General features: G+C 53.0%; 1 protein-coding gene across 2 annotated transcripts; it reads left to right on the top strand.

The window, feature by feature from the left end:
- The first annotated feature begins 2,448 nt into the window (after positions 1–2,448).
- PEF1 (penta-EF-hand domain containing 1) lies at positions 2,449–18,478 on the top strand. Of its 2 annotated transcripts, XM_037149646.2 has the most exons (5): positions 2,450–2,549; positions 10,831–11,107; positions 15,163–15,318; positions 15,817–15,960; positions 17,466–18,478. In XM_037149646.2, exons 1-5 carry the CDS (start codon positions 2,526–2,528, stop codon positions 17,693–17,695), a joined length of 831 nt encoding a protein of 276 aa, XP_037005541.1. In that variant the 5' UTR covers positions 2,450–2,525; the 3' UTR covers positions 17,696–18,478. The 2 variants fall into 2 exon arrangements, with proteins under 2 accessions (XP_053516641.1, XP_037005541.1); XM_053660666.1 differs by lacking the exon at positions 15,817–15,960 and having other exon boundaries at positions 2,449–2,549.
- Positions 18,479–19,405: the final 927 nt, after the last annotated feature.

Raw genomic sequence — 19,405 nt, forward strand, 5'->3', positions numbered from 1 at the left:
GTTTCGGCCTGAGAGACTGGGCGGATTTTCTCAGATGAAGGAGAGGAACGGATTTGGGGGAAAATACCCAAGAGAACTCATACAAGGCCAGCTGGAATATAGCAGTAACAGTGCCAAGTACAAAGGGAGGCAGGCAAGAGAGCAGCTGACTCTGGAGCTGGGGGGAACGTGAGAGGGCGGACAATGGGATCGGAACTGAGCTATGAAGTGCGGGCAATGGGAGGGATGCTGGTCTGGTGAAAGGGGTGGTTTGAGCATGAGTCTGGTCATTTTTCAAATCTCCACATATTGGTTTCTAACAGCTGGAGCAACTGAGGATCAGAGAGGTTAAATAACTTGCCCAAGGTCATACAGTTAGAAAGTGGTAAAATCAATATTCCACTCCAAAGCAAGAGTGCTACATGGTGAGAGATTGAACATAGGAATACAAGAGTGGAAGAGAGACAGGGTCTATAAGATGTGAGGTAGGAGAGGTGAGGTCGGGCCAAACTGTGAAGGGCTTGGGGTGCCAGAACCAAGAGGATGGGCTTATGTAGTGAGAGAGGAGGCTGTCCAGTCGGCAAGTAGCATGATCAGCACTGTGATTTTGGAAAGTGCCTGGCCAGACAAATGGGCTGGAACGGGTAACACCTCATAACACTATTCACTTGATTTATTTTTTTTAAAATACAGTGTCAGGCACTGTGTTAGGTATGGGGGATATAATGACAAGCAAACCCAGACACAATCTGTGTCCATATGGAAGAATTTAACAAACTAATCAGATAAGTGTGCCAATAAGTGTAGAGCCTGAACCATCAAGTGGCAATTTAGTACATGACTATGAAGTAACCAGGATCTGACCTACTTTGGGGACCAATCAAGACTTCCCTGCTGAGAACTGGACACCCATTTGTGAACACTGAGGAAAAAAAAAAGACACTAAGAAGGGCTCCTGGTGGCTAACTGGGATCAAATGAAAAAACAGAGATTAGGCCCTGGCTGGGTCACTCAGTTTGTTAGAGCATTGTCTCAATACGCCAAGGTTGTGGGTTCAATCCCCAGTCAGGGCGTATACAAGAATCAACCTATGAATGCATAAATAAGTGGAACAATACAGTTAAACTGTATTGTTTAACTGTACGGTTAAAAAATACAGAGAAACTAATGTTTTTCTCTCTCCCTACCCCCTCCCTCCCCCTCTCAAACCAATAAAAAAATAAAAGAGGCAGAAGCTAGTAGCCCTTTCTGCACAAGGTTACCTCATGCAAACTGCACTTGCCAGAGAAACCTGCACTGAACTACCTATTTCTGCCCTCCAAGCCAGCCCTCATAAACGTTTCCTAGAATCTCACTTCAACCAATAAGACTGAGGATTTCCCCATCCAATCAAAACTGTGCAGCTCTGACCAGAGGAACTCTACTCTGACGAATCAGGACACTGCCTTTTGGGCCAATCAAACTGCAAGAATTCGGAGTCCTCATTTGCATGAGGACGGACCTATCAGGGACCAGGGAGCTGGTGGACACCTCTGTCTGTATAAGCCAGCTCTTCTCTGACTCTGGAAGAGCACCTTCCCTTTCCACCTCAGAATGAGAGTTATGTCCCCCTTAGTTGAAATGAAACACCAAACACTACGTCCTGGGCGAGCAGCGTGAGGCAAACTGGCACAGAGCAAAGCAGACCAGTATAGTGCACAGCACACCATCCAGGAGCGCAGCAGAGCTGTCCAGCCGGAGAAGGGCTTGGCCCCAGAGCTGTTCTGCAGCTCCACAGTTCTCACAGCCATGAATAAAATGGCCTTCTCCCCTGGACCCCAAATTGGGAATTCTTGATGGCACTGCATTGGTGCCAATTACCACTGGTTGACATACTAACCCCAGTTGTAGGCCACACACTGCCTCACTCTCGTGTTGAAGTAGGGTAAATCACTGCCTTTTTAGAACTCAAGTTCCCCACTTAGGAAAAAAGAGGCTCAGTATAATCTAGTATTCCTCTCCCACTATGCCAGTTTTGGATTTTCCCCTCCGAAGACCACAGATCCCACTCCAAAGCTACTAATTGGAACAAGGTGCCTTGACATCAGAGCGAAGTACTTCAGCCACTGCCTTCGTCCTTTCCAGGCAGCATCCGTCAGTTCCCAGTTGTCTTCGTAACCGCCTGGGCACACCTCCCGGCGGAAACTTGGAGCGAAGACAGCAACTAGGCTACTGTCACGTGTCCTATTTGCCAGGTTAAAACATGGCCACCGACACAACAGCCCACCCAAACGTCTCACTAAATCCCCGGGCCTGACCACTCTGGGGCCCACTCTAAGGAAAGGGAGGAGCGAACAAAACTTCCGGAAACCCCCATCCGCTCCTTAGCTCCTCCCACGTTTCCGGGAGGCACCGGCCACTGTCCTAACGTCACTTCCATCAACCCCAGTGTCTAGGATTGACAGACAAGGTATTCAATCAAAAGCGGGCTGTCCCCAAACCCAGGAGGGGGTGGGTTTGAAACCAGGAAGCCCGGCCCTCCTCCGCTGGCTGACGTCAGAGTCGCCATGGCCAGCTATCCCTATGGGCAGGTGAGTGTGTGAGGGACGGGTGAATCCAGGTAGGGGCCTCGTCAAGCCAGGTCCAGAATCTTGGCTTTGCTTTCTCTCCGCGTTCTCTGTACCCCTCCGGCGCTGAGGGTGGCTTCCGCGAGGTCTCGGGCGAGTGAGAGGGAAAAGGGATGGTCGCGCCCGTCTCACGTCACCCAGGACTGAACGTCTGGGAGGTCGCGTCGCGCCCCCTTTGACGTTGCACACGCAAGGTTTTGGGGATCTCTGACCCCACAGACTCAGGCTGGGTTTGGCCTGAGCCCCATGCATTTCTAAGGCTCCCGCAGGACCCAGGGGTGAGGTCATCAACGCCAACATAAGGTTTACAGCCCCGGTCAGGTCCGTCGGTATCACTGGGGGCGTCGATTAAAAACAGACTCATGATGTACTGCATCCAAATAATCAAGAGAATCTTCGATTTTAGCTGGTCCTACAAGCGACTTTGACTGCGTAGTCCAACATTTCCATCTCATACGTAGGAAAAGAGAAACCCAGAGAAGACACAGGACTTGAAATCACCAGGCAGTTAGGCAGCAGACCCCAGAGATGTCAGCAAATGCCGCTTCTCCACTTGCCGACCCATTCTGATTCAGCCAAGACCACCACCGCAAGGTGGTTCTGTGGCCACACTCCTTTGTTGGATGGCGGAATGGTTGAGTGATCAAGTAGTTTGGAGTCAGAGGAAGGTTCACACCTTGGCTCCATCACCTAAATAGTTTTGAACCTTTGAGCGAGGTATTTTGTCTTTCTGAACCGAAGTTTCCTCTTCTGTAAAACAGAGCCAAATAATAGGGACCGCCTGATAGAGCTGTTCTGAAGAGCATCGAAGTGATACTTGTAAGCCATTTGGTACTACTCAGAGTGTAACAGTGTAACCTTGGATTATTTTGATTTTCATTAGACTCCTAGAAGGTCAGAGTTGGGAGAGCCCTCCAAATAGGCCCTTCATTTTAACTGGAGGAAACTGAGCCCAGAGAGAGCTCCCAGTTACTCAAGATCACACACTAGTTCAGGAGATAAAACCGGCGCTGGAAAAATTTGTTGAACATGATCATACGGGATGTTACACAGTGCTTCGTGGAATGTAGTTAACATGCCAAAAGACGGATAAGAACCCTCTGAGGGAGTGCAGCCCTGTACAGTTTTGGGGCGCAGTATTTGGACCTCCATTATTTCAGTAGACATGCCATCGGGGAGTATTACCCCCAATTTAAGGCTGAGGAACCAGCCCAAAGAAGTTAAGTGGCTTGCCCAAAGTCATACATAGCAAAGAAGACGATGAGGCCAGGGCTAGAATTTAAACGCCTTCCATTGCATACTTAGAGATAGGAAAGGGAGAGGCCAGCATGGGCTGGGGTTAAGAGGAAGCCTAACCTAGTAGTGTTGCTCAAACTCCGTTCCATTCTCTGAGTCTTGTGAAATATCAGTAGGTATTGCTCATGGAGGAGGATCCTGCTGTTAAATAAGTTTGGAGAATACTCTTGTTAAACAGCTGAATAAATTCATCACGGGGCATCTCGGAATTCTTAATTTGTTAATATACATTGTAAATAATGCCAGAGAGGGATAGATTGTGCAGTATTTCTTAAACTTACTTAACTATGGGACCTCCCTCCCACCACACCCCCCTTTTTTTTTTACTCTAGTCTTTTTTTTTTTTTGGTAACACTAATATTCCTGAGAAACAAAGTTTCAGTAAACATTGCCATAGTGCATCGTTTCTCAGTGGATGGTCTGCATCAGAATCACCTCAGAGCTTGTTAAACAGGCACATGTTGGGGTTCCACCTTAGACCTGTTCTGCACCCAAGAAGGGTTGTGCATTTTAATGAGCTTCTGGAGGCAATTTGTATGCATCCTAGAAGAAGTGACATAGAAATCAAGAGCCTGAACTTCTGGATTAGACAGAACGAGGCTAGAATCCTAATTCTGCTACTTAGGTATATGTCCTTGGACAGATTATCGAAGGGCTGGGAGCCTCAGTTTCCTGCTTGTCAAAAGAAAGGACTGATACTTCATAGGGTTTACATGAGGATGGAATACGATAAAACCTGTAGGGAGCCTGGCATGATGCTAGTACATGGTATGTGCCAGTGCGTGGTGGCCTAGCTCTTGCTGCTGTGATCGCTGTTATCATGCAGTGCTGCCTGGGCTTCTGCTCAGTGAGATGTTGCAAAGGGGCACAGAGAGAAATGTGTCTGGAATAGTAGAAATGCTTTTGTTCTCCCATCATACCCTTGTCTTGTTCAGCTCCTCCTGGTCCATGGTGCCCCAAGAAAGGAAATACATTGTTTTAAAGCATCCAAAGGCTTAGTGGACCTCCCTACACCTATTACGGAGCCCTGGAGGATTCCAGCTTATTGTTAGGAGTCCAAATTGTTAATTTTCTACTGCCTCTAGCCCCAGGGCTTTCAAGCACGTGCTGGGTGTGGCAGTAATAAAATTCAGGTTCCCTTGATCCTGTGGGGGAGCCAGCCTGACGTGTTTTAGTGCTTAAGAGCTTGGTCTCTGAGGCCAGAGAGATTTGGCTTCAAATTCCTGCTCTGCCATTTCCTTCCAGAAATTTCTTAGGAAGTCTGAGGCTCAGTTTCCCCTTCTGTAACATGGAGTTATAAGGGTACCTAACTAAAGAGTTACTGTAAACTTTAAATGAGACGGTCCATGTAAAGTGCTTGGTATGATGTTTTGGCGTATAGTAAGTATCCAAGTGGCAGAGTGATACAGACGTGTGTACAGTGCAGGGTCAGCGTGGGGAACAGTAAATGGGAGTAAGTGGAAGGTACGAGCACAGCACAGGAGGGATACCTGACTCAGTCTCTGGGGGAGGAAGTTTCCTGAGGGAGGTGACATTTAACCCCAAAATTGAATCTTCAATAGGATTTAGCTGGGTGGAGAAAGGCGAGGTATTTATTCCAGGAGAGGGAACAGTATGCACAAAAGCCAGGAAGCAAGCGAGAGAGCTGGTGTTTTGGAGGAACTGAAGGAGATCAGTCTACATGCCATGAAGAGGAGGAGGAAAGGGGGAAGAAATGAGGCGAGGTAGCTAAGCCAGGATCAGATGCTTTTCTGAAGAGCGTGGACTATATCCTAAGGGCAGTGAGGGAACTGCTGATGAGGTTTCTCCCACTTGTGCTCTGGAGCTATCACCACGGGTGGAAGCAGGGGAGACTGGAGGCAGGGAGAGCAGTTGCAGAGCTGCCGAGCTACTCTAGGTAGAGAGGATGGTGACCGGGTGAAAGTGGTTTGAGAAGCACTGGGGAGGCAGAGGTGAGAACACTTGCTGCCTCGTTGCGCAGTCTGTTGGAGGGGAGGGAAGGGGAGGTTCCCAGGAGGGCACCAGGGTTCCCATTCACTGAGATGGGAACGCAGAGAGGCATAGACTTGGGAGGGAGGCCCAGGAGGTGGCTGGATGCGTGGGTCTGCAGCCCAGGTGAGGTGAAGCCGGAGGGAAGGATGGCGCCTCTGGAGTGTCAGCACAGACGTGGTCATTGAAATCTCAGGACAGTTCTTGGCTCACTTGTTATTTGCTGCCAGTTTCTGGCCTTTAATATTTTAGGAGGCTCTGCTGGTGAACGTCCCAGCCACTCCTCTGTCTTGTGATTGTTTAACCCCTTGGAATAGGTGCTAGCCCCACCCCACCCCCCACCCCCCAGCAGGCACTTGAGGAGTAGGTCTAGAGCACAGGCTGTCTCGGCAGTGCAGTCTGCTCTCTTCCCCACCAGGGCTCAGCGTGGACCAACCTTTGACCCCTCCACGCCTCTCAAGGGTTTTGGAGGTAGAAGAATGAGTCCTCAGAGCCATAAGAAAATATAGAACTTTCTGAGCAGATTATTTGGGATGGGGTGAGGCTCCCCACCACTTGCAGGAATACAGATAGAGACTCCAAACTGACTGAGAGGTTAGGCTGTAGGGCCTGGGGGTCTCTTACAATACTGCGGCTTTCAGACTGGGCTCTAGGAGCTGGGGTGAGGAAAGGATAAGATCCTTCTGAATCTCCCTGGTGACTGGGCCTGGAGCCTCAGAAAGAGCACTAATCCAACCCTTCCCCTTCGCCCCCCTCTGCTGTAGAAATCCATCATACTTGACAGATACATTTAGGACAGTCCCTGGTACCCCACAAGGTAGCCGCCCACTCATTTACGGGGTGAATCCACAGAAGGGAGTACTATAGTGGAGCCATGCAGACCCTGATTTGAATCCCACCTCACCTCTTCCAGCTGCATCACCACAGGCACAGTGTTAAACTCTGCACCTTCATTTTGTCATCTGTAAAATGAGATGACACATTACAGGTCAGAGGATCAGTGAGAGCCGATTGAACCGGAAGCATTTAGTTGAGTTGCCCCTCCCCCACCCCAGTGTTTCTGTAATGCTTTGGAAACCAGGGTTACCGAACTCTTTTTTTTTTTTTTTTTTATCATCTTGTGTTTATCAGTATAAAATTCTCTTGGATAAGCTCTCAAAAAGGTCGGCCGCATGGAGTGGTATAAAGAACCTGGCCCCAGGGACTCGGGTTTTCATTTCTGTTCCAGACTTTTACTGACAACTTCGCGACCCCGGGAACCATCTTGCCCAGCCTGCACTCGACCCGCCGGGCGGCCCCACTCTCTTCATAGTCTGGTGCAGCTAGAAACCTGCGTCATTCCAAACATTTCCCTTTCCTCACTCCTCCTCCCTCCAGCTCTTCCCTAACCTAATTACTTGCCAAGTCATGTCTAGCCTGTCTCTGAAATAGCTTCAGAATTCATCCTGTTTCCTCCAGCTCCAAGTCTGCTGTCTGGCTCGGGCCCTGCTTGCCCGGCACCTAGCCTGCTGCCTCCTCGGCTAGCTCATCCTCCGCGCTGCTGCCGGTCATATTCCTCCCCTATTGGAAACCCTTCTATGGCGCTCTGTTTCCTCCAGCATTGAGTCCAAACTCTTTAGAGTGGTATGCATTTGTTCAGATATTTATGGAGGCTTGCAGGTGCCAGGCACTGCGCAGGACCCTGGGGTACCGTGATGAATGAGCCCAGTGTCTGCCCCTGGGGAGCTCACTGCTGTGCAGAGGAGACCGTGGACAGACACTGTTCTAAGACACCAGTGACTCACCAGCCAACTGAAATGCAGCAGCAGAGGTGCTTGGACAAGGAGGGTGTAAAGAGTCTGCCTTTCTGGGTTCTTGCCCCTGCCCCCTGCCTTTCACTTTATTCATTGACCGCTCCATGCTTGCTCATAGGTCTGTGCCTTTGTCTCTCTTCTCCCTTCCTTTTATAGAAGACACTTGCATCCTTCACTGCCAACTCCAGTATCACCCCTGCCTCCTCCAGGAAGCCTTCCTTGACCCACTTCATACATTTATTCATGTTACTGCTTATTTATCATTCCATAAGCAGAACAAATTCCTCTGCCCGTGCCTCCTTGATAGCATTTAAGTGGATTCCTCTGGTGGCTCTGATCAGACTGTACTGTAATTATCTGTGGGCTCCTCGAGGACAGACCCTGCTTAGTTTTGTGCCCCGGAGCCCAGCACAGAGCCCAACACAAGACCGTTGCTCCATAAGGCTTGCCAAATGAAGTCTTAACAGGAGTGTACCTCAGTTTCTTCATGTGAAAATGGGCCTACTGCTTTCTTCCGCAGAGGATCGTTGGCAGGATGCTGCCAATAGTGTTCGTGTGTGTGGAAGTGCTCTGTAAACTATACATGGGAAGGCTTTAATGTTGGACGGAAAGGGAAGGGTTGGTTGCTGCCAAGCTGCACGAGGCCCCTAGGCGGTGATAGGGAAGGTTGGGCTGGGCACCTTCCTTGTTGGCCTAGGGCATTTCCCAGGGTGCCCTATGCCGGATGCACTTTATGGCTTTGTTCACAGGGCTCATTGTGGGGCAGCTGCTTCCTGGCTTGGTGTTCAGTCTGTTCTTTGTGCCCAGACACTCCTCTGCAGGGTCCCCACCCCCTTTTCTGCCCCGCATCACCAGAATCCTGTTTCCTACCGCTTAAGGGAAGAACCCGGAGCAGGTGGCAGTGGGGCTCACTGGACTGGGCTGTGGGTGCGGAGTCGTCCAGCTCTGCCTCTGCGCCCAACTCACAGTGCGACGGGGCAAGTTCCTTCCCCTTTCTTGGCCTTGATTTCCCCATCTGTAAGCTGAAGGGGTTCAGGCAGGTGACTGGTGTGCTGGGCACTTCTCCCATTACGCCTCTCCAGCTCCCTTGGTTATCTTTTTCATTCGAGTCTCAGTCCAAATGCTGCTTTCTTGTGGGAACCCTCCCTGATATCACGCCATCTCCTTTGTGACCCCGCGGCACGTGGCTTGGGCGTCCATTGTAAACACCTGTTTCCTTGCGCTGTTTTGTTGGGTGTTCGCAGCTGCGTACCTCTCTGATTAACTGTGAGCTCCTTCAGAACGTTTCACTCTCCTGAAGTGCCCCCTCCGTCCCCGCCCTGAAGTTTCCTGGCCCAGGACTTTTCTGATAATAATAATACAGTAATAACAGTGGCTGCCGTGATTTATCGATCATTTCCTTTATGCTGGACACTGTTGTAAGAACTTTTTTTCTCATGTTAATGGTTTTCAAACTGTCTTCTGGGTCAGTGACCATCCTGCAGAGCATCCTCACAGCCTGGCAAGGAAGGGGTCCCTCGCAGTCAGGGCTCCGGAACCCCCACCTTGCTTCAGCCCAGAGCAACTTTCTTGTATCAGTTTTTAAAATCTTGCTTCATCAAAAGATTCTTCAGCTCAAAAGTAAACCAACAAAATTCTGCTGCACATATATGTTATAATCTGCAACTCATTGAGGAAGGGATTGTTATATTTTACTTGCGAAAGAACAAGCTCAGAGAAATTAAGCCATTGGCCCATGGTCCCGAACCCAGCTGGTGAAAGCAGAGATTGAGATTTGCCTGTGGCTTCATTGCCCGTCAAGGAATCTTGCTACAGTCCTAGCTATGGCCGATTCCAGGGTGGAAGAGCTCCCACGAAGCTGCGCGGGGGTCTGCTCCATCCTTCCTCCAGAAGCCTCCCGTCCTTAAGCAAGCAGACCCCCATTAGACAAGGTGTGACTTTGTCTTCAGCCCTGAGGACAACTGTCCCAGAAACTATCAGACACAATAAAAAGAGAAAGTCCAGGCTCTCAGTGGCTAGGCCATTGGTGTGCCTTGCAGGCTGATATAGAATGGGGCTAGGCGTTACCCCCTCACGGTCCTCAGGGCCGGGCCCAGCTGCTCTCCATGCCCTCGAGCTCAGCCTGTCTGCAGGTGGGTTGGGGCTGTGCTCTACCAGGCCCTTTGCTGACCATTTAAGGACTTGGAGCTGAACGCTCTGAGCCTCAGGGATCCCTGGCTAGAAGTGTGAGAACACGGACAAGAGCGGGAATGTCGTCCCCCCCCCCCCATATGCTCTAATGTACAAATGGCCTGGGCTTAGCAGCCAGGAGACTGGGTTCTGGCCCTAGCGCCTCCACTGTCTATGTGTGGTTTTCCTAGACTTGAATTTCCTGCTCCATAAAAGGGTGCTATTGTTAATAGTTCATGTATATCGAGTGCTTGCTCTGTGTCAAGATCTGTGTCAAAGTGCTTTGTGTGACCGGTCTCATTTCATGCACACGCCAGCCTGGGAGGTAGGCAGGCAGAGAGAGGGTAAGTCCTTAGACCAGTTAGTAAGTGGCAGAACCTGAACTTGAACTGATCCTTTTGTCTCCTAACCACTGTACTTTGCTGCCTTAGGAATAGGGTCTGGCCTGCCTGTCACACAGATCCATGAGTGGGATGGGAAAGTGTTTTTACATCACAAGCTGGAGTAGGGTAAGGGGCACGCTAAGGATGACTCCATGCAGTGGACACCTTGTTTGTGACAGAAGGTCACTTCTGTACTGTGAATTTGCAGATAGGGATAGAGTACCACAGGGTGAGGATTTGGAGTTCTGTTTGATTCATTGGCCTACTCATTCACACAATAAGTGTTTACTGAGCAACCATTTCTCACTGGGGGCTGGGATAAAGTGGCAAACCAGACATGATCCCAGCCCTTGGGGAGCCCCCTTGGGGTGCAGGAAAGGGGAGCTGGGAGGATAGGGTTCCAGCATTGGTTGTGGGTCATCGGTGTTATGACATTGGGTAGGTTGTATCTCTAGAAGCCTTGGGCTCCCCATCTGAGTAACGGGGCCATGGTTCCAGCCTTGCCTGTAGGAGCAGCTGAAAGAATGGTGGTGGCCATGCTTATAGCTGTCAAGTGTCATACTATGACCAGTTTCTGGCCTTACCATTCTGACGGATATTTTGCTCTTCTTGCAGGGCTGCCCAGGAGCTGGAGGACAAGCACCCGGAGCTCCTCCGGGTAGCTACTACCCTGGTGGAGGGCAGTATGGCAGCGGGGTACCCCCTGGTGGCGGTTATGGAGGAGGTCCTGCCCCTGGAGGGCCTTATGGACACCCTAACCCTGGAGGGCTCCCCTCTGGAGCTCCAGGAGGACCATATGGTGGTATGGCCCCAGGGGGCCCCTATGGTCAGCTGCCTCCAAATTCCTATGGTGCCCAACATCCTGGGCCTTATGGACAGGGACCTCCTCCAGGTAAGTAGGGATTTGGGGCTGCAGGTGCCTCTGATCTTGTTCTGAGTTACCCAGGGCCCATTCTTGCCCTTCCTATGGATGTGTGGGCAGCCCGGTCTCTGACACCTTAGCATCTCGCCTCTACCTTCAGCTTACATTGGTGGAATGGAAGTCTGCTCATTAGCTTTGCGGTGGTAACAACAGCCCCACGGTCTCTTTGGCTCACGACCACAAGCATTTATTTCTGTTGCTTGCTCACAGTTATTTAGTCTTGCTGACATGCCTACAGCTATGGTTTTGGCTGCTGAGGTTCTGCTCCACATGTCTTTTCTTGCCAGGATCCAGGCTGGAGGAATAGCCCCTATTTGAGATAAGTGTGTTCTTGTGGCAGGGAAAAAAAAAAGGCTGGAGACCCAGCAGGAAGGAATGCATGATGCCTCTTAAAGCTTCTACTTTCAATTACCTTGTATCTCTTCCACTCCCATGCTATTGGCCAAACCACATCCCCTGGTCCAGCCTCATAACCAATAGGATGGGAATGGATGCTCCTCTCCTGCAGAGTCCCCTGCAGGCCATCAGGCAGGGGACGGGAGGTACAGTGCCCTCACGGGGAAGGCGGTGGAGGTGCAGCCATAGATCAGTGAGTAGTGGCAGATAATGTTGCAGTCCGTCATGGCAGGGAGCCCCATTTCTGTGTGAGGGAGACCAATTACTATGTGTAGAAAAGCGAGATAGTGTAGTTGTTAAAAGCTGGGGCTTTTGAGATCAGACTACTTACTGAACAGACCAAATTATTTTACCTCTTTAAATCTTAGTGTTTACATCTGTAAAAATGGTGACTGTCTCTCCTAAACTGTTTAGTCAGGATGAAATAAAAATGAGAACATGCAGGTAAACGTGAGAATAGTGCCTGCCACAAGAGGGAGAGCTTAATGAACAATATTCTGTGAGAGAACTGGTACTGGGGCATTCCCAGCAAAGAGGTATTGGGCATTTATTATGACGGCAGATGCTGTGAAAGATGCTGAGGCAGGCAGAATGGTGGGATGAGCTAGGGGCAGGGTAAACAGCAGAGATTTTTAAGGTGAGGTACTGGACCAGATGGGGGAGGTTGGGGGTGGGGCTTGGTGATTCAGTGCAGGCAGAGACCCCTGGGTGAGGGCTCAGTGAAGATTTCTGAGTGTCCCAGACAGGGGTCAGGGAGGGTGAGTGCGCAGGCCCCTGCTTCCTCCCAGACTCAGCCAGGCAGCCTCTTAGACGGTGTGCTGTTCCCGGGGGACCGATCCAGCAGGAGAGCAGCCTGGAACCACTCTGGTGCACCTGATGGGCCTCCAGGGAATGGCACTGCTGGGAAGCTGCAGCATCTTAGCATGGATACCCAGGCGGGAGGCTCGGAGGGAGATGTGCAAATCTCGGGGGTTCCAAACACCACCAGTGGTGCCATTTATCTTGTCAGAGCCTGGAGCTTCTGGCTGTTTGCTTTCAGCTCAGCAGCTTCTTGGTGGATTTCCTCATCCTTTTAAAATCTTGTCTCTGAGCCTACAGGAGGTCTTTTCAAGGAGAGGAGCCCCTGGCTGTGAGGCTTATCCCACCAGGGCCTGAGGCCAGAGGTAATCTCTGGGGCTGCAGAGGAAAGGAAAGCTGTGCCTTAGGCTCTTAGCTGCTCACCCTCTGTAGCTTTCTCTCACCGGGCACCTCGGCCTCCTCTCCAGGGCAGCTGGTGGCCTCCTAGAGCAGCACTTCTTAAAGCATGAGCCATATGTCACCTACATTGGCCTCTGAAGCCCCACACCAGCCCCACCGAATCCAGGATCTACGGTTGGAGCACCACTTCTCTGTAAGACAGGTCTGACTCATAAAGGCGCCTGCCGCCCTCAGGAAATACCCTAAGGGCACCCCAAACCCAAAGGGCCTTCGCAGCCTCCTCATCTGAATTGCTTTTCCCCCTGGCAGCCCGGGACCCCTCGGAGCACTCTGAACACACTCTGTGCCCCTGCCACGTGCCTTTTCTGCTCTGTGTCACCACTGTGTCGTCCTCACAGACCTGGTGTAAACGTTCCTTCCTCTGCAGAAACGGGACCGCACAGGTTCTAGGCCCTTCGCTAAAGCCCCCTTTCGCTGTTACTTCATTTACTCATCACATCTGTCCTGGGAAGTAGGTCCATTTTGGAAATGGGGGGATTAGCATTCAGAAAATGAAACAATTTGTCTAAAGTCAGACAGGCTAGTAAGGGTCAGAGCTCTTTGCTTCCAGGCCTCACTCTGCCATAGGGAAGCTGTTGTTTCAGGAAGGACAGTGGCGTCTGCCTGGTCCCCCAGTCAAGGTGGTCAGATGGTCCCTCAGTCAGCAAAGCCTCTGGCCTCGCCATTGGGGCAGGGTGGGGCGGCGGTGTCTGGCTCCACAGCCGTCCGTGGCTGTCCCGATACCGCCCGTGCGAAGGAGCCCTTTCTGTGGCCAGTTGAGTAGGCTGAGCGATGCTGCGTAACCCTGGCTTTTTCCTAAGATAGCGCTTCCCCACACTCCCCTGTCAGCCTTTCCCTGCGCTCCAGCTCACTCTGCACGTCCTTCCCAGTGATGATCCTTTCCTCTGTCCACTGAGCTGTGCACAGAGCTGTGCACCTACTCCTGACGTACACACAGAGCTGTTTGAACCGCAGCCGCAGTTACGGAGTGCTTAGATTGCGGCAGGGGCTGATTTAAGGGTTTTTGTACATCTTCACAATTGATGAAGTAGATGCCGTTGTGTCCTCGTTTTATAGATAAGAGAACTGATACACAGAGGATTTAAATAACTTAACCAGGGCTGTAACACGGGGCAGGGGCTGGGACTCGAACCGAGGCCGCTCTGCCACGAGTCCAGCACCTTCTCTTTCTGTGTCTGGCCCTGTGCCCGCCCCTGGGGATTCCGAGATGAGTTAGGCTCCTGCCCACAGGCGGCTCCAAGTCTAACCTGGAGGTGGTTTAAAAACATGGAGTGAGCAGGGCCATAAAAGAAAGGGTGGGAGGAGGGGGGAAGAAGGCCTTTCCAGGGACGGGAATAGGATGGAAGGAGCAGCCTTTCATTTGGGTCTTGGAGGGTGCAAGGAGGTGCATGCAGAGAGCTGAGGGAGAGGGGTGGAGGTGGAGAGAACAGAGTAAGCAAAGGCCCTGTGGTGGGAAGGCACGAGTGAGAGCAAGTGCGATGCTTCATCTGGGCTGGACCAGAGGAGGGAGGAGGACAGTGGGGACGGAGTGGGAGAGGTCGACAGGAGTACACCCCATCTGGGGGCTCCTGGAGCACCATTTGAAGGATGCTGGACTTGATTTTGTAGGCAGTGGGAGCCTTTGAAGAGTTTTGAGTTGAGGTGGGGGAAATTGGTGGGGACAGAGTTGCATTTTACGAAGATCACTCGCAGCAGGTGAAGGGTGGTAAGAGTAGCTGTACGGACGGTGTGGCCAGGCCTTTTGGTTTGTTACAGCAGTGCAGGTGACGGGTGCGTGAACCAGGGCAGGTGCAGGAGGAACAGAGGGGAGGAGGTACCCATGTGCGAACTGACAGAATCGGGCAGCTCTCTGGATGTGTGGGACGAGGAGATGTCTCCAGGGGCAGATGGGGACGTGCGCGTCGCACATCGGAGGTGATGGGGAAGGAAGAGAGGTGGAGCTCTGTGGCCGCCTGCACTCTGGCAGCTCCTGGCAGACTGTCCGCCCTCCCGGGCGCCAGGGCCGGCAGGCCTGGTTCCCACCCCCAGGCTCCCTGCTGCTGGGACTCTTAAATAACTTGGGTCCGGGCTGTGCGTGTTGGGTGCCCAGCAGACATTTTTGGGTCTCCAGTCTGTGCAGAAGAGATAACCCCTCTGCCCAGAGAATTCTTAATCAGCTGAACAGGTCCTCATTCCTTGGAAACTGCAAACTGAGGAGAGAGGGGACTAGAGCTGTGCAGGGAGAGCTGGTGGACTCAAGAGTGGAGGGCGACCGAACACCTGGGAGGGTGCCCTGAAGACCCTCGTCCATCAGAGTCAGGGTGTTGGGTGGTGGGAGACTGTGCGGGGCGAACCCGTAGTCAGGGTGGTGCTTGGACCGGCCCTTCCTGCAGGTGGCGCCCCACCCAATGTGGATCCCGAGGCTTATTCCTGGTTCCAGTCAGTGGACTCCGATCACAGTGGCTACATCTCCATCAAGGAGCTGAAGCAGGCCCTGGTCAACTCCAACTGGTCCTCCTTCAACGACGAGACGTGCCTCATGATGATAAGTGAGTGCTGCCCTTCCCTGCAGGCCTGGGCTGGGGGCGGAGCCCCCTGAGGGCTGACAGCAGGTGGGCGGGCGACCATTCTGGGTGAACATCTTTTGGCCAGGCAGGACTTCAGCAGACAGGGGCCTGGGTTCAAGGTGAGATCTAGACTGAGAGTTCTTCCCCCTAGATCTTTTCCCAAGTTCTAGTTCCTGCGAAGTCGCAGGCTGACTCCATGTCCCATTCTGCAGGATGGGACTGCATGCTCTGGTAGGAGACAGTGGAGGGGGGGCGGGGGAGAGGGTCACCTGCCAAGCCACCAGAGAAGATGCAGTTCTGGAAAGAGTGGCAAGGAGGCAGGGCTGGTATGGTACTTGATGAGGGTATGTCTTGGGTATGGGCCTGTGGAGCTTCTGCTCCATCCAGCCTGGGGAGAAGGGCTGCCTCCATGGAGAAGGGCTACCTGAGGACCCTTGGCCCGCAGTCTTGAAGCCTGCCTTCCTTTCCCTTCTCCCCAAGACATGTTTGACAAGACCAAGTCGGGCCGCATCGATGTCTATGGTTTCTCAGCCCTGTGGAAGTTCATCCAGCAGTGGAAGAACCTCTTCCAGCAGTACGACCGGGACCACTCAGGCTCCATTAGCTACACAGAGCTGCAGCAAGGTGAAGGCCGTGGCAGGGATGTGCACACAGAGCGTCTCTTTATTCCCTAAGGGAGAGCAAGGGCTCTTCTCCTGCCTCTGACCACCAAATGCCAGCTGCACTGCAAAACACTGCCTGCCCCTTCTGGGCCCTGGCTGGGGCTTTGAGCCAAGACCCAGGGCAAGGGAGCGCCTGGGTCCAGGATTAGGGCGGGGCTCCAGGTGCTGGGAGCCCTGTAGTGCTGGGTGAGACAGGCTGAGCCCTCGGGGAGCCTTGGGGATGGAAGCGGAGTAGCCCAGGGTACTGTGGGACTCTTTTTGCTCTGGTTTCTGGCATGCAGAATGGAAAGAGCCCCATATAGGGGCCCAGAAAGATGGCCTCTGTTACTGGCTCTGCCAGAAGGCAGTTACCTTCCCGACGCTGGGACCCAAACCACTCTAAGTATTGCAGGTGGGGAGGGTGCCCTGAGGCCACGGTCCTAGGTCTGCTTCCAGTTCTGACTGTGAAGGGTGGGTGGTGAGCGGGGTCATGAGAACCCAACGCAGAGCTTTGCCACCTGGGAGGGAGAAGCGTTCCCCAGCAAACCCAGCCCCTTGTCCAGGCCATGGATTGGGGGATATTATCACAACAAAACTAATATTTATGGAATGAATGCTGGCCTTGTGCCAGGCACTGTAGTAAGACTTATATAACATGTCACATCATTCATTCTCCCCACGTGATAGATACTGTTTATTATTCACCCCCCAAGCCCCCACTTAGATGAAGGGTTCCTTGGGATTGTCCTTTTATGGATGAGAAAGCTGAGGCTTGGGCTACATAACATGCTCTTGGGCCACCCAGCAGCAGGGGAAGTGAGACGAGGCCAGGCTGGTAGGTTGTTCGGGAGGGAGGAAGGAAGCCTCTCGGGTGGGACATCGGCAGTGGCACGTAGGCTGTGACCTTGGAACTGCCCAGCAGCCCCGCCTGGGAGGTGAGCATGATTTCACTTACTGTAGCGACACTCGCTGAGTGCCTGTTATGTGCCGGGCACTGTGCCAAGGGCCGTGCGTGAGCTTTCATCCTTACTGAAACCTGAAGGTTCCCACTTAGACCTGATAAGTCAGAGGATGAGTGAGCTGCAGCTCACTGCAGGGGCTCACTGGTGTGGGGGGGCTGTTTTGCCTCCAGAGCAGGCCGAGAGACCCCTGGGCTGTGCTGCCTCTGCTGTCCACTCCGGTCAGGGTGGTCAGTGGGGCTCAGGCTTCCCTCCGTAATGCAGGCGGGTCAGAGAAGTGCGTGGGTGGCCCAGTGTCATTCTGGGGCCCTGCCTGAACAGGTAGTGAGGGAGATTTGGGGAAAGATGAGGCCCTCCAGCTCAGGGGAGCATCCGGACAGAGCCCTGTTGCACTGTGCTACCCTGGACAGGCCCTCGGGACTTCTGTCCCCTTTCTGCTTTGGTGTTACTCCCCCGAAGTCCCCTGAAGGGCTGGCCGGTGGCCGTGCTCATGACAGGTTTGTGTCTTCTCTGTGTGCTTCCTCTCCAGCTCTGTCCCAGATGGGCTACAACCTGAGCCCGCAGTTCACCCAGCTCCTGGTCTCCCGCTACTGCCCGCGCTCCGCCAGTCCCGCCATGCAGCTAGACCGCTTCATCCAGGTGTGCACGCAGCTGCAGGTGCTGACCGAGGCCTTCCGGGAGAAGGACACAGCCGTGCAGGGCAACATCCGGCTCAGCTTTGAGGACTTTGTTACCATGACAGCTTCTCGGCTGCTATGACCCAGCTTATCTGTAGAGAGTGGCCTGCTCCGGGGGGCCTCCCCTGGCTCTTCAGGGTGGGAGAAGCACGTGGGCCTCTCGTCTTTTCCTGCCCCTTGTAGAAAAAGATTCTCCCTTGCCTGATGCAGCACTGCTCCCCAAGAGGGCTGTGTCATAGCCACCAAGTAGTGGGGTCCTGGGCCAAGGCCACCCAGGTAGGGTCCTGACCTAGGAGAGGACTGGGAATTAAATGTCCTCACAGCCCTGAGCATTTAAGTGGCACAGCCTTGGTGCAGGAGATGCCAGTCATTGTAACAGAGTTTGTGTCCAAGTAAACTGGCTGGGCTCCAGCTCCAGCTCTCTCCCCTGTGCCCCAGCCCCAGCGGTAAGTGCCATCGGCCTCTTACCGTTACAACTGTGTCCCCTTTCCCATGCTGTCCTGTCAGATGAAGCCAGTCTCTTCAAAGTGGACTCTGACCAAGCATGAAAGAGATTTACCCAAGGGACCCGTGGCTTGGATTCCACACCCCGTGCCCACAAGTCCGTGCGGGTTAACTTCTAGCTGCGGGGAGCTGTCCTGCTCGGAGGGCTTGGGCGGTCTCTTCTCTGGCATCGTGGGCCAGGCTCCTGCGCTCCGCAGCTCGGACCCTCACTGCCCACCATTCTCCACTTGGCTGCAGTGCCCAGGGCACGGATGCCACTTCCCACTGCCAATGCCCTTCTTGTTGTCTTTTTTTTTTTCCGTTGGGGGCCAAAAGTTCAGTGAAACTGTAAGCTTCAATAAAAGATCAAACTTCCACATTCTCCACTCTGCCTTCCCAGCTACAGGTTTATATGCTCATCCATTCAGTTGTTCATTTATTCTTTCATTCAGCAAATACGTAAGTGCGTACTGCATGCCACGCCCTGCAGAAAGAAGCCGCTGTGGGGGACGTAGCCTGCCTGAGGCTGCTGTCATTTACAGGGTGAGGCTGAAAGGCGGGGGGCTGGGCTCAGCTCAAGGACCCGATTGTGTGTTTCGTAACAGTTTAGGGATGGCGTCCTGGGCTGGAAGCAGCCATCCTAGAAGTCGGGCCTCTCCATCACCTCAAGCCCTGGGTCTGCCGTCCAGACGAGCTGTGCAGCTCCCCACCCCCCACTTCCAGTTCACACGGATGCCTGCCTGCCTGCTGCTGCTCCAAGTGGCTTGGTAGCCAGTCCCCTCCGCGTGTCGTGAGCTGACAAAATTTCAGTCAGAAGCAAAGACACCAGTCATTCTGGTTCACCTGGGGGCCTTGTGACCGGTAACAATGTGATAATCCTTTCACTTTGGGGGTGACGGTAAGAACTGCAGACCCTGGAGGTTGTCAAACCGAGGATGGTTGGGAAAGGAAGCTGGCTGTTCCAAAGCTCCTGAGGCTCAGTGGGTCAGTCCCATTCTCTGTAGACTGGCCGTGGAACTGCGTGGGATCAGTTCCCAGAGGCCAGCCACCGCCCAGAGCTGGAGTCCCCTCCTCGGCCCCACTGCGAGTCCACCCTCTGCTCGACAACCTCCAATAACAGAGCTCCGTGCGCTTCCAGGCAACCCACTCTGCATGCCGGCCCTCGGTCCCGGAGATCTGCCACCACGCTCCCCGCAGCTCCTCGCCGAGCACCCCTCCCCTGGTCACGCTGGTCACCTCCCCAGGATTTTCTCCAGTTCACCTGAGTCTGCCACGTGGAGGCCTGAGCCTCACTGTGGCACGGGGTTCA

The sequence above is a fragment of the Artibeus jamaicensis genome, unplaced genomic scaffold, assembly GCF_021234435.1.
Source record: "Artibeus jamaicensis isolate MK-2021 breed Jamaican fruit bat unplaced genomic scaffold, CSHL_Jam_final scaffold_847, whole genome shotgun sequence".
Taxonomy (NCBI): Eukaryota; Metazoa; Chordata; class Mammalia; order Chiroptera; family Phyllostomidae; genus Artibeus; species Artibeus jamaicensis.

Coding starts and splice junctions, on each gene's coding strand:
- PEF1 (XM_037149646.2), top strand. CDS start 2,526: ATGGCCAGCTATCCCTATGGGCAG. Junction 11,108..15,162: donor TGGACAGGGACCTCCTCCAG/GTAAGTAGGGAT, acceptor CCCTTCCTGCAG/GTGGCGCCCCACCCAATGTG. Junction 15,319..15,816: donor GACGTGCCTCATGATGATAA/GTGAGTGCTGCC, acceptor CTTCTCCCCAAG/ACATGTTTGACAAGACCAAG.